This window comes from Eptatretus burgeri, chromosome 1 (genome assembly GCF_056783735.1).
Source record: "Eptatretus burgeri isolate ZD-2024b chromosome 1, Ebu_testis_v1, whole genome shotgun sequence".
Taxonomy (NCBI): Eukaryota; Metazoa; Chordata; class Myxini; order Myxiniformes; family Myxinidae; genus Eptatretus; species Eptatretus burgeri.
Window position 1 is genome coordinate 69,972,427 of NC_140961.1, and position 13,836 is coordinate 69,986,262.

The window sequence follows — 13,836 nt, forward strand, 5'->3', positions numbered from 1 at the left end:
AGGCCTTATTCAAACCGGATCAGATGCAACCGAGCGTAACTGCCCAAGGATGTACCGGCTAGAAAACAGATCGTTGGGGTATAATGTCCCGGCTAGTCGAGGGAATGAACCATACTGGACCAATGAAGGAAAAGATGTAAACGAGCTGGGAACATTTCGATGCAAAGCATTTATTTCCAATCAGGTGAGGAAAGGTATGTGGCACAGTGAATGGGGTTTATTACAATATACAACAGGGATAGCAAAGAATTTGTGGGGTGCTGCAAGAGTCAAGCAATTACAAAAGCAGACACAGAGCAGACTTATCCCATTATCACTTCGACAATCTTAACTTATGCTACGACAGGTGCCATCTCACTCACACACACACACACACACACACACACACACACACACACACACACACACACACACACACACACACACACACACACACACACACACACGGAAGATTAGTTAGCCAGAAAGAAAGAGAGCAGATGAGGATAAACGGCCTCGCAATACCTGGTGCAGTCGGCTGACCAATGCAACCCATTAAGCGTAGGGGGAGGGAAGAGGGAGAAATACTGTTGTCTAAGGTGTGGGAGTGGGAGGTGTGGTGTAGTGCCAGAGGAAACTGTGATTGTGAGTCAGTAATGGATGCTCTTTTGTGCGTCCAAAGGGGTCGAGATAGAGGGGTGGAAAGAGAGAGAGGAGAGAAGATGCGTGAGGCAAAAGATCCCTAACCGAGTCGTGCATACGTCTGTGAGTGAGGCATGGGACGCTCCGCTTGAGCGTTTCCACCTCACGAGTTGGCGCGTTATCTCTGGCTTAGTCACTTTGTCGGGAGTCGTGACAACGTGCACTCCACACTGGTCCTCCGGAATAAGCACGTCACAATCGCACACCAACCGCGAGTGAAGAGCCAGCAGAGACAATGAGGAGCGGTGAAGCAGAGATGCGAAGAAGAGGGTGAGGGGCTTTGCGATCCACCTTTTATAAGCCCCGGACGAAGGGTGAGTTGACGACCTGAAGCGATGTGCTGTGACCCGAATCCTGCTTCTCCATTGGGCCAGAACGGCCCTAGCCACGCCCTGCTAAGCTCCTGGGGCCGGAAGCGGTCTCATTCACACATCCGGCATGACACGGCCCGGAGCTCCCTTCCAAACTCCCGGATTGCTCTTTCCGCAACCCCTCCTCGCCGCCTGTCTTGCCGTGTTCTGGCGACTGGACGAGGGTCGTATCAATCCCGCGTGCTCACCCGGGACATTCCTGGCGAGATGCGGTTGGTGCTAATAACATCCGTTGCTCGTCCCTGCATCACGCGGTTCAAGTGCAGCCTGAGTTATGCCACACACCTCTGTTTAGTGACTAATTGTATCGATACAGAGGTATGAGAAGGTGCGGGAATATTTTTTCCCATGTGCAGGAGGTGTTGGTGGTCAAGGTGGTGAGTTTTTGGTGAACAAGGTGAGGTGCTGTTGGAAATTGATGCGCAGATTTGAATGAAATGGCATGCCATGTGTGTGCTGTATGGTGTGTTTGTTATTATGTTGATTCTCATGTGGGAGGCTGCGTGGTGTGTTTGCTATTCACCTCGTGGTGTGTTTGCTTGCTTGCTTCATTTCTAGCATGGCTAAACGGAATGGGTTGGAATATAAATCAGAATAGAAGATAGAGATATAGTAACTTGACCTAGCTATTAGACCCACCAACGCACTACATCCCGTTAGCCCAATAGACATGAGGGGAAGGTCTGATTGCACGAAGACTAACGAAATAACTACCTGGGGATCACTGTATATTGGATGCTATTGCCTTAGAGGCATGCTGTTTTGCAGAACCACAACAATATGTTGAAGGGTATGGGGGAAAATAAAGTCTGAAGATCCACAGGCAGGAAGGACGGACGGACAGACGGCGAGCAAACCTATAGTCCCCTCCGTTGAAACCGGTAGGGGATTAATAATGAGTGGAGGTGAGCCGTGAGTCTGGATTTTGGGAGTGTCACCAAAAGGGAGTTACTGTCAGACCGTATGTACCCTGAAGAAACCAGGGGGTGGGGGGAGGGGTGACAAGGAAAGGGTTGTGGGTGCAAAACCAAAAAGGAGACGGTTGAAGATAGAGAGACCACCGACTTGTCTGCGATGGGAAAGTGATAGAACCATCGACTCGGCTTCATCACGGGAGATTCCAATAATTTTGAGGACCTTAGTTTCCACGATGTCAAGCTGAGCAAAGTGTGAGGCAGGGTTACCAACCCATAGAGGAGAGCAGTGCTCTATGAAGGCCGTGTAGGTGTACAGAAGTTCAGGTGTGCCAAGGAAAGACTGTATGACGGAGGATGCCCAGTCTGGCTTTGGTTGCCCAGTAACTTAATGTTAAAGTTTTACATGCTTTTTATCCAATTTTATTTTCACATTTACTAAAGTAAATCGATTAAAACAAAATGATCTAACATGTACTTGTGCATTATTCTCGAATTTTCGAGGAGTTGACTTTTAAATATTGTGTTGAGCTGTTACTGATTACAAAACAGTGCCCTCTGTGCTTGCTTCAAATATAATTGTGCCTTCAAGTGTTGGAGGGAGAGTGTGTAAATTCTCTTATTATCAGTGCATATATTTTCGTTGAGACTTCTTGCCTGCATATTGAATAAACAAGATAACAGATGGTGTGAAGGACAGGCAAAGCTTTGAGGTCATCATATAAATTTAGTGCTAAAAAGAGGAGCACAGAAATGACTTGTTTTGTGGCCATTTATGAAAAATTCATTTATTCTGTTCATTCTTGTGAATCATTTTTATTTGTTTGGATCGCTGAAACCTTGTAGTTCAAATTGTATGTGATGCACTCTAAATCTTATGTGCCTTGGGTGTTTGTTTTTTTTCAGCTCCGAAGGGACAATAATCCATCATGGCCTTAACCAGTAACCCTTACCAAAAGAGCAAAAATCTTTGCTTGTCTTTCATTTTGAAGAAAATCTTTGTAACATTGCATGTTGTAGTCTAATGTAAACATAGCTGAATAGGCTGGTTATTTGTGGAATATATTGTCTCCCTAGGACTCATGGAACATGCAAAGCAGTTACTCAAAGCATTTTTTGAGCTGGCTCAGACACATAGAGGTGAGAATGACTTGAAGGAATGAAGAATGACCATGGGGAAGGGGATGCTGGAGTGTAGGAAATGGTCGTCATGATATGATGTCAGTTTATAGTATCATAGTTTTCATTGTGCTTACTGCAAAAAATATGTATTTCTCATTTTAATTCATTTATTTTTTATTATTTTTGTTTATTTCATATTTCCTCTTTTGCTGCTTTATACATGGATATGGATTAAAAACAAAGGATGTAAATAGTCCTTTGTACTGATCCTTTGATGTATTTCAGATTTTGTTTAGCAAAGCATTACAGTCGTGTGAACTTAGTTTTTATCCACTTCTCCAAGCATGATCTTCCTTGTTGTAGCTGGGTGGCCGTGCTATTGTGGTTAGTACAGTTTGCTTTGCTTCTCTTCATTCACCGGAAACACGTGGCCGCCCACACAGAGTGCTGAATATGTTCACTGATAACTAAACCGCCTTCTGTGCAAGCAAGATTGAGGAACAATTCTCGTTCACACCAAACCCTTCATTGCCCATTGGTGTGTTGCCATTTTTCAAGCTGGCCATTTAAATACAAATTGGGAAAATGGGAGGAACTTTAAGTCTGATAAGCTTTTTACAGTATGGTACATACATTGAGTAAAACAGCACACAATTGAGAAATTTGCAGCTTTGACTGTGAATCCATCTGAACTATTTTTGGCACCAATTAATCTATAACCGTTCTGTGTAAATAAATTATTCATGTTTCAAAACCAATGGAAAGTTTTCCTGGAGTGTATCGAACTAACAAGTTGCTTTGAACAAATGGTCTTGCAAGTTCAAAAGGCAAAATGTTCAACCTGGCGGAGGTCTGCGCTCTACCGAGTGCCATTCCAGTTAGGGTACCATTAGCTTTACAGACTGTCGTACCCTATTGTTTCTGTTCTGTTTCTTTTTATTATTCTTCATCCAATTTTGGACTTTTTTTTTTTTTTTTTTTGCTCAATTATGTTTTTCAACATTTTTTTTCTGAGTAACTGCTTGTCCGGTTGACACAATTTGGAGGGTAGGAGTGACCCTACCCCCCCCCATCCATCCATCCATCCATCCATTGGGACCATACTCTTTGCAGAGCGTTTGTGCTGCTGAAACAGTCTCCTGGCTATTGGGCACAATCCTGGATGGGTCGCCACTCCGACACAGTATACCAGCATGCTGGCACTCATTTTGCCAACCTCAGAAGGGTGACAGGTTGAGTTAACCCCACCTGGTATTAATTCAACACCTGAGTGGGATTTGAACTCAGGACCCTCGGATCCAAAGCCCGCCACCCTAACCATGAAGCCAACACCAGGCATATTACTTCATGAGCCAAGCAGGATTTGAATTCAGGATCCTTGGATCCCAAGCCTACCACCCTAACCATAAAGCCAACACCAGGCATACCCTCCCCCCATGTGGAATATTTTCATGATAATTATGACATCATGGGTCATGTGGTATGGCAGCCATTGTGGATTAAATTTTTTTTTTAATTATATCTCTGAAATCAATCATCAGAAAAATTTGTAATTTAGCACATCACATTAATATGCCAATGGGGAATAAGAACCTTGCAACGATGATATCATAGGTGAAGTGGTAGAGCAGCCAAAATCGATTTACTTGGTCCCCTTGTCCAAAAATCTGAAACTTCATCCATGTAATCTCTGACCAAATAGAAATGAGACTATTCAATTTATGGCGTCATCTGTCCCTTGGTTTGGTCGCCATATTGTTTTTGTTTTTGTTTTGTTTTTTAAAGGAAAAATATCTTTTTTCCAGAACTGCTTGACAGATCGAAGTGAAACTGCACATAAATGATCGACGAGACATTCTGAATAAAGTTTGATAACTATGACATCATAGGTAACATGGTCTGGCAGACATCTTGGATTTACCCTAAACCCATCAAAGATCTTCTCCAGAATGGCTGGACAGATTGAGGGGAAACCTCACACACATGTTCCTCATGACTTGGGGATCCATCCATCCATCCATCCATTGGGACCATACTCTGTGCAGAGCGTTGGTGCTGCCAAAGCAGTCTCCTTAGCTATTGGACACAATCCTGGATGGATCGCCACTCCGACACAGGATACCAGCAAGCTGGCACTCATTTTGCCAACCTCGGAAGGATGACAGGCAGAGTCAACCCCTCCTGGTATTAATTCAACACCTGATTGGGATTTGAACTCAGGATCCTTGGATCCCAAGCCCACCACTCTAACCATTAAATATTTTTTCTGGAACCGCTTATATGATCGAAGTGAAATTTGGCAAATATCATTTACCACCACTGCTGCATCCACTTTGAAAATGATGATGTCATAGGTCATGTGGTGTGGCAGGCATATTTGATAGATAAATGAACCTTATCCAATCAAGACGAAACTTCATACACATGATTCTCTACCCACTCATGGGCACAGTGCAAATTTTCAATGCCATAGGTCACGTGGTTCATTAGCCATGTTCGTTTGAAAACCGACACTTTTAAACCCGTTTTCTCTGCAACAGCGTAATGCATCGATATGAATCGCATCTCATTACATGGAGCAAAGGTAGTGGATGATAACTGCCAAGTCTTGAATCGATCACTGCAGCGGTTTCCAAAATATAATTTTTTTATTTATTTCCCGTGAAACCAACGTGGCTGCCAAAACCACGTAACTGATGACGTCATTGCGAAATAAAATGTATACAGCAAGAGTGGAGGTTCATAACTGCAAAGTCCATTATTGATAGGTTATTCAGTTTCAGATAAATAATTATATTCTCATACCCCAAAAATCATGTCTTATGTACGGCATCGAGCTGATCGTATCTGTGTGGGTGGGTCATAAGCGCCGCCCATTCTGCAGGCCACACCTTCCCTCTTCTTGGCAAACTTCACAAGCACCACCTTTTAGCTCGGCCACACCTTTCCCTCCAGGCGTCCTTGAAATAGCGGCCATATTTTTTCCTTCGCATCGCTCAATACGTATGTTCCTACAGGCCTCATGTACCTTACATTGAAGACTCAACAACCCATCTTCGATTATATAATAAAGCTACCATGTTGAGGAAACAAATGTACAATTTGATTACACCTCAAACAAAGTAATGCTTGTTTTGTTTCCAACAATTGTGGCATCGGTCTAATTACACACCGCCCAATGAAGGTACATATATATTGGCTGCTCTGAGAGCACCCTTATTCTGGACATTTCCATCTGTCTGTCTGCCCGTGAAACTTTGGTCAAGCCTAGGGGCTAAACCACTCAACTGATTCCAATGAAATTTGGTAGGTAGGAACAATATTTCTGGGAATCGTGTGCTTTCGAATATGGGACCCGGGCCCTAGCAACGGTATAGCAACGGCCCTTTAAAGTGGTCAAAAAATCAAAAAAAAAAAAAATCGAAAAATCAAAGCTTAGAATTCTGTGCGCAATCTATCTAGCTCCCTTCATGCCAATTTGCAGCCCTAACAAAAAATATTTGTAGGATCAGATATGTTTTGGGCGAGTACATGTCGAACATTTCAGAAACGGTTAATTGCGAATATCTCCAATAGAAAGAGTCTGATTTTGATGAAACTTGGGTGAAATGTGTACAATGTGGCTCGCATGTACACAAAAATGAATGGTTGCTATGCACACCTCCGTTGCTTAGCAACAGCTAAAATACTTTATCGTACATCGTACACTTATTGTGGACTGTGCAAAAAAATCAATACATCCGAAACTGGACCTCCGAGGGACCTGTTTTTTTGTGCCCAAGGAGAATGTCTTACAGCATCATATAAAAAAATAAAATCTTTAGCGAATAGATAAATGGAATTACCAGGGCTGCCATTTGTTAGAGTCTCTTTGGAAACGTGCCTGAAATTTCACAAGGCCGGTTTCTTGGCGCAAACTAAGAGGGCTGTGATAATTATATTTATTGTGCCAAATTGATTGATAGCATGTACATGAATATCGGCTAGTCGCGTCGGCCAGCTTTCCATCTTGAGCGAGCAGCCATGTCGCCTACCGGCTTGTTAATATTATTATGAGGAAAGAGAATCATCGTCTTTCTTTAAAAAATACTTCATTTTCGTCCAAATTATAAAAGCTTATAAACAAACTAATGGATATGTATAATGCATATGTTTAATGTGAAGTGAATAAACATTAATGTTAGATTCGTCATGGTATACCTGCATCTGTAATTAATTATTCGGGATGCCGCCGGAGAAATTCGGCGAGATATATTTATCTGTATGTACATGTGCACTTTTGTACACTCAACTTAACATCACATCAGAGTTTATTTACATTTTTGAAGACAAAAACAACACGTTGAAACTGAACAAGGTCCATTTTTATTGCAACAAATATCGTCATGGTTATATTTGAGATCTTCATATTGAGGAACTGGACATGGTATTGAGGAACTGGGCACAACCGGAGTGCCCAGTTCCTCAATACTGACCACAGGCTTGTTGTAACAACTCTGAAGTTGCAGCTTAAATCCAGGAGAATGGTATCATCCCAGCCTCAGCTGGATGTGGGCAAGCTCAAGGATGAGAGGGTAGCCGAGGAGTTTGCGAACGGGCTGAGTGGGGATTTGGGGGTCTGGGTGCTGTGGGGAATCCTGAAGAGTTGTGGAGTGCCTTCAAGACGAACATTCTTGATGCTGCAAGTGGATGTCTTTGAACCCACCGTCAGGCGAAGAGGAACTTTGTCTCCTGAGGGACACTGAATACCATTGACCACAGTCACAGGGCCAGGCTTATTGGCAGAGCTGAACTGATCAGGGAGCTGAGGCATAAATTGTATGTGTGCTGAGGGTGGTCAAGGAGTCTTATGTGCAAGGAATCTGTGAAGGGGTAGAGCATCACCTGTGCATGAGTGATTCTTGTTCTGCTTACAGAGGAATTCGTGTATTTCGTTCCTCCAAGCCTATCCTCCGGTGTGCTGCAGCTAAAGCGGAGGATGGTGGGCTCTTGACAGAGGAATCTGAAGTGAAGGCCTGCTGGGCCGATTACTTTCAGCGGCTGTACCAGGATGATCCACCGGTTGTTAAGTTGGATGTCAGGGATATAACTATCCCTATTGCTGTCCCTCTAAACCAACTGTAAACCACCTTCATTTGTGGAAATACACGACTGTGATGAACCAGTTGAAAGGGGGTAAAGCCCCTTAAATATATGGCATCCAAGCTGAACTTCTTAAGGCTGATGGAAATTCTGTACTTGCATCATTGCATACAGTTCAGTGCTCTTTTTGGAGAACAGGAATCATCCCAACTGACTGGAAGGGGGCCTTGTTGTCCCTCTCTTGAAAAGGAAGGGTGATCGCCAGGACTGCAACAACTACCAAGGCATGACGCTGCTCTCAGTGCTGAGCAAGGTCTTTGCTCAGATAATTATTCAAAGGGTTTGCCACCATCTGCTTGAGCACCAGCACCCGGAACATTCGGGCGTTACACCAAAGAGGTCAACGATTGACCATATCCTTGCTCTCCGGGTCCTCATCGAACGCAGACGAGAGTTTCAGTACGGGCTGTTCACAGCCTATGTTTATCTCTGCTCAGCATTCAATTTAGTGAAATGGGATTTCCTCTTGAGGATTCTCAGTCTTTGCGGGGTGCCACCAAAGTTGATTGATCTGATTTCTGAACTATACTCTGATGCAGAGAGTGCTGTGAGGTGTAGTAGTTCCATCTCTGACTTATTTCCAGTTGTTACTGGAGTTCATCAGTGGTGTGTGTTGGCCCACACACACTTCAATGCTTCTCTGGACTGGATTCTGGGAATATGTCTGAGAGATCGAGCTGCGGTGCATTGCTTGGGACTGTCAAGATCTCTGACCTTGATTTTGCAGATGATGCAGTCATCCTTGCAGAGATGCAAGATATCCTTGTAGGTGCCCTCGAGGCATTGAATGAGGAATCGGAGCCGCTGGGATTACCAGTTTCGTGAGTCAAAACGAAGATCCAGGATTTCAGTGACATCTTGGATGCTGCCATCTTGTCTGTACCTGTTTGTGTTGAGGATGTTGAGGTCACGGAGAGATTCACTTACCTTGGCGGTGATATTTATGTCTCACATGTTGTGAGCCAGAGGACAACAGACGTCTGGGTCAGACCTGGGGAGTCTTGGATTCACTGGATAATGGGGTGTGACACTGTCGGTACTTATGCAGAAAGATTAAGGTCCGAGTCTTCAAGTCCTTGGTATTTCGAGTCTTGTTCTACAGATGTGAGACTTTCACTCTGACCAAGGATCTGAGATGAAGACTTAACTCCTTCAGTACCAGGTCTCTTTAGCGAATCCTTCGCTATCGCTGGTTAAACTTTGTGTCCAACGAGCAGTTGTTGAGAAAGAGACTAAACTGAGATTTGTTACCTGTACAGTCCGTGAGCATCATCTGCGGCTGTATGGACATGTGGCTCGATTTGTTGACGCTGATCTTGCTCACCAGATTCTCTCAGCGAGGGAGCCTCCTGAGTGGAGGAGGCCAATGGGCCGAACACGTGCCTCGTGGTTGCAGCAGGTTGATCGGCATCTCACGGAGATGGGGATGGCCAGACGTAGATCCCTGAGTGCCAATGGAAAGTGGCCGCAGCGACGCACTGCTTTGGCGCATGCTCCCAGGCCTAACCGAACTTAAACTTATTTTTAAGTTTATAAAATAAATTGGGAAATTGAAAAAGTTTTATTTTTGATATAGTATATACATATTGTATTATCATGTGATAATAATATCCACTTACCACAAAGAAAATATGCAGGAAATAGTTTGTGGATTATTTACTTTAATAATAAATTATTATTTACTGTACATCAACACCAGTTAAATAAATGTGAATTACAAGAAACCACAATAAAAGTTGCAAATTAGTGAATATGTAAAATTAGTTTTCATCAGATTGTTTCCTTGCTTGAAAGTCTATGGGTGGGTTCAGAATGGCGCCAATGAAGCAACTTTCAACACAAAGGTGTATGACGATCCAAAGTCTGCAAGAAGGACTCTGCAGAATATCGCAAAAAGGCTAAAGCTCTTCTACAATCGTGTGAGGTACATCTTGCAACACCTGAAAGAAACTGGCTCGGTCCAAGTCAAGAAAAGGTCAGGAAGAGCTTCTCACCAGCAGAGTCGGCTGTGATGCCATTTGAAGATTGGAAATGGATGGAAGAGGAATGTACTCCAGAGACAGACTTAACAAGGTGCCACCAGGTTTTCAGGAGGGAGACAAGTTTGAAAGTTCATTTTTGAGGTTGGACAGATGTTGTTTTCTGTCTCTCCCGAGAGGAGACACAAACTTGTTGTAGCCTTTTTGGAATGCACTGACATTGCCTTCGGTCAGATTTGCCTTCCAGGAAGAGGGCAAGTTGTTTCAGTGCAACTGCCTCACCACAGGATGCAGTGTACCATGGGCGTGAAGACGGGTAGGATAATTGAAGCTGAGATGGGATGAATCTGTGCATGAGAGAAGGCAAGTTTTTGTGGAAGAATTTCCAGGCAAACTCCTTCCTTGGTAAATCCGAATTTCTTTCAGATGACGAGGCTTTTGCCCATAACTGGATGGAATACTACCCTTTGCGACATGCTGTTGCTCCCACTTCACATCAGTCTCTCCTGGATACTGAGGAAATCCAAGGCTCTCAACAGCATTGTCATTTCCTAAAAGGAAGCAGAAGCGTACATCTTGCTGCCGTCTCATCACAAACATGTTTTCTATCGCCTCCCCTCAGTTCTTGCTCCCTCTGGTTTTTTTTCATCCCTCCAGGCTACACACCTTGTTCCGGAAATCCCCTTCTTGTGAGCCTTTCATAATAAGGTTCATTACTCACCTCCACTCCTTTGTTCCTGTCTTCTCCCACTGTTGGAACCTTTTTCAGTCTCCAATCACACTCAAATTGGCACTACACCACCACCTCACATCATCTTCCATCCCTACCCTTGATCCTTTCTATTGTCTTTAAACCTCCCTACCGCTTCCCATCTATTTGCAGATTGATAGGTTTTCTTTGTTGTTCGTTCTTCCACCTCCTCTTTCATCTTCTTGCTATATCATGTCTCCTCAATGCATTGTCTTCTACAATCTGTCACCTCCTTCTTTAATGAGTCCAACCTTGGTAAACAAAAAGTATAATGATCCATAATACATATACGGTACATGTATTCCCTATAATTTATACTTGTATATCCAAAAGAAAAAAAACAACTTGTGAGTTTCTCGTTTTTAGAGCTTTAAAAAAAAACCCTTCGTACTATACACCTTGTTTTGGAGTACTGCGTGTTCAGGGGCAGGATGCCGTAGTATGAAAAGGATGTGAGACTTTTCAGAGGTCATTTAATTTCCAAGGCACGTATGAGCCATACGAGTGATTACCTCCCTTCATCTTTCTTATAATATATATCATAATTTAATGTTTATCTATTTCCTCAGCATAAACATCCATATTTTGATTCCTCTAAATTAATAAAATCAATTTTAATGGATGAAATGGCACCTAACTTATCCACCTTCTCTTCTTTTGTTTTTTTTTGTGCCAACAGCATTTGGCGATGTTTTCTCGGTGATTGGAGTTCGTGAGCCACAGCCAATGGCAAGCAAAGCATTTGTGAATTTTGCAGATGCACACCGGATGGTGGAGAAGTTTGGCATTCAGCTGCTGAAAACTTTGAAACCAGTAAGTTTCTAATTTGCACATCTGCATCAACTGCTCCGTCTGATAGAAGAGCCATTCACTTGATTCTTAGAACTGAGTAATTTTTGAAAATTATGAATAGTTTTTGGTTTGGAAAACAACAATTGTTTTCAACAATGTGTGCAACAATGTGGTTACATGGCATTCTTGAAGATGGATCATGGGTAACTATAATGACATGTTGGCTAAATAGGTTAAGTGTTACAAAAATAATTTGGGGGAGGAGTTATTTGATTAATTGAAATATTTCATTATTTGTTTTGTTGGACTCTGGCTGGAATTCTATGTGGGGCATTGTGCGTAAAATGTTGTACAAATGAAATACTCACAATAATTAATCCAAGATGTGGCAAAAAGTATAACTCGGCATTTATATCATGATCATAATCATTATGTATCACGTGTCATTGGTGTTAGTCGTCAGCTCATACCATCCGTCTTCCATCCCAAAGTTATGAAATTAATGGGCTGGTGGACCTGATGGTGTTAGTAGTCATAGTAACAATAATAACAATAATAGTTCTCTTAAAAGGAACGTCAACACAGGTGGAGGTCATTAGGCCGAAAGCCTGCACTGGTGTTGCCAATCTCTGGCTGTTTGTTCATGTTCTATCCTTTATAATTCTGAGTGTCAAGCAAGGAAGCAGCAGATACCATTTTTAGGTCATCTCTTCGAGCATGACCTAATAATATTGGTGTTGAGAGGAGAGGTGACGATCCGTCCGTCCGTCCGTCCACAATGAAGTTGAAGCGGGAGATCTGGTCATTAGTGATCCTGATAGAGGTCGATGAGACGTACACGATGGTATGATTGTGGCATATGAATCTATGGGACAATATCTAAATTTTGATCAGGCCGGATTTTTGATATTCGCTTTCGTTTTCGTGTCACGTGACTTCAAATTTGGCAAAAAATGCGAAAATGACGATTTTCATGCAAAAATGACGATTTTCAAAATCTATCTCCTCTGACATTTCTCAAGCGATCTTGAATTTGATTATGGCATATGAATCTATGGGACAATATCTAAATTTTGTCAGGCCAGATTTTCGATATTCACTTTCGTTTTCATGTCACGTGACTTCAAAGTTGGCAAAAAATGCGAAAATGACGATTTTCAAAATCTATCTCCTCCTACATTTCTCAAGCAATCTTGAATTTGATTGTGGCATATTAATCTATAGGACAATATCTAAATTTGGTCAGGCCGGATTTTCGATGTTCACTTACGTTTTCGTGTCACGTGACTTCAAAGTTGGCAAAAAATGCGAAAATGACGATTTTCATGCGAAAATGACGATTTTCAAAATCTATCTCCTCCTACATTTCTCAAGCGATCTTGAATTTGATTGTGGAATATTAATCTATAGGACAATATCTGAATTTGGTCAGGCCGGATTTTCGATATTCGCTTTCTTTTTCATGTCACATGCCTTCAAAGTTGGCAAAAAATGCGAAAATGACGATTTTCAAAATCTATCTCCTCCTACATTTCTCGAGCGATCTTGAATTTTATTGTGGCATATAAATCTATGGGACAATATCTAAATTTGGTCGGGCCGGATTTTCGATATTCGCTTTCGTTTTCGTGTCACGTGACTTCAAATTTGGCAAAAAAATGCGAAAATGACGATTTTCAAAATCTATCTCCTCCTACATTTCTCAAGCGATCTTGAATTTGATTGTGGCATATAAATCTATGAGACAATATCTAAATTGTGTCAGGCCGGATTTTCGATATTCGCTTTCGTTTTCGCGTCATGTGACTTCAAAGTTTGCAAAAAACTGCCCTACCTTCAGGAGGCTATATATTTTCTCGCAGAGATGACCGTCACTCCCGTACGGGGGTAATTTTTCATGTCTTCAATTTGACTTGGCCAGGGTTAGAGCTCAAATCAAACCATTTTGCCACGGAGTCTGGTCAGAAATACGAGTTCCCTTTTTCTTTTCTTTTTGTATACCTTGTCAAGGCTCGGATGAGAGCTAACACACAAGACAAAACAATGGGGGCAAGAGACACGAAGGGTGGGAGAGAGAAGGACAA

General features: G+C 42.5%; 1 protein-coding gene across 1 annotated transcript in view; it reads left to right on the plus strand.

The window, feature by feature from the left end:
- PICK1 (protein interacting with PRKCA 1) overlaps positions 1-13,836 on the plus strand; it is a 103,810-nt gene that overhangs the window by 54,666 nt on the left and 35,308 nt on the right. Inside the window, exons 7-8 of the mRNA XM_085887144.1 lie at positions 3,044-3,106; positions 11,640-11,773. Coding sequence (XP_085743270.1) covers positions 3,044-3,106; positions 11,640-11,773 — 197 coding nt within the window. The remainder of the gene's footprint in view (positions 1-3,043; positions 3,107-11,639; positions 11,774-13,836) is intronic.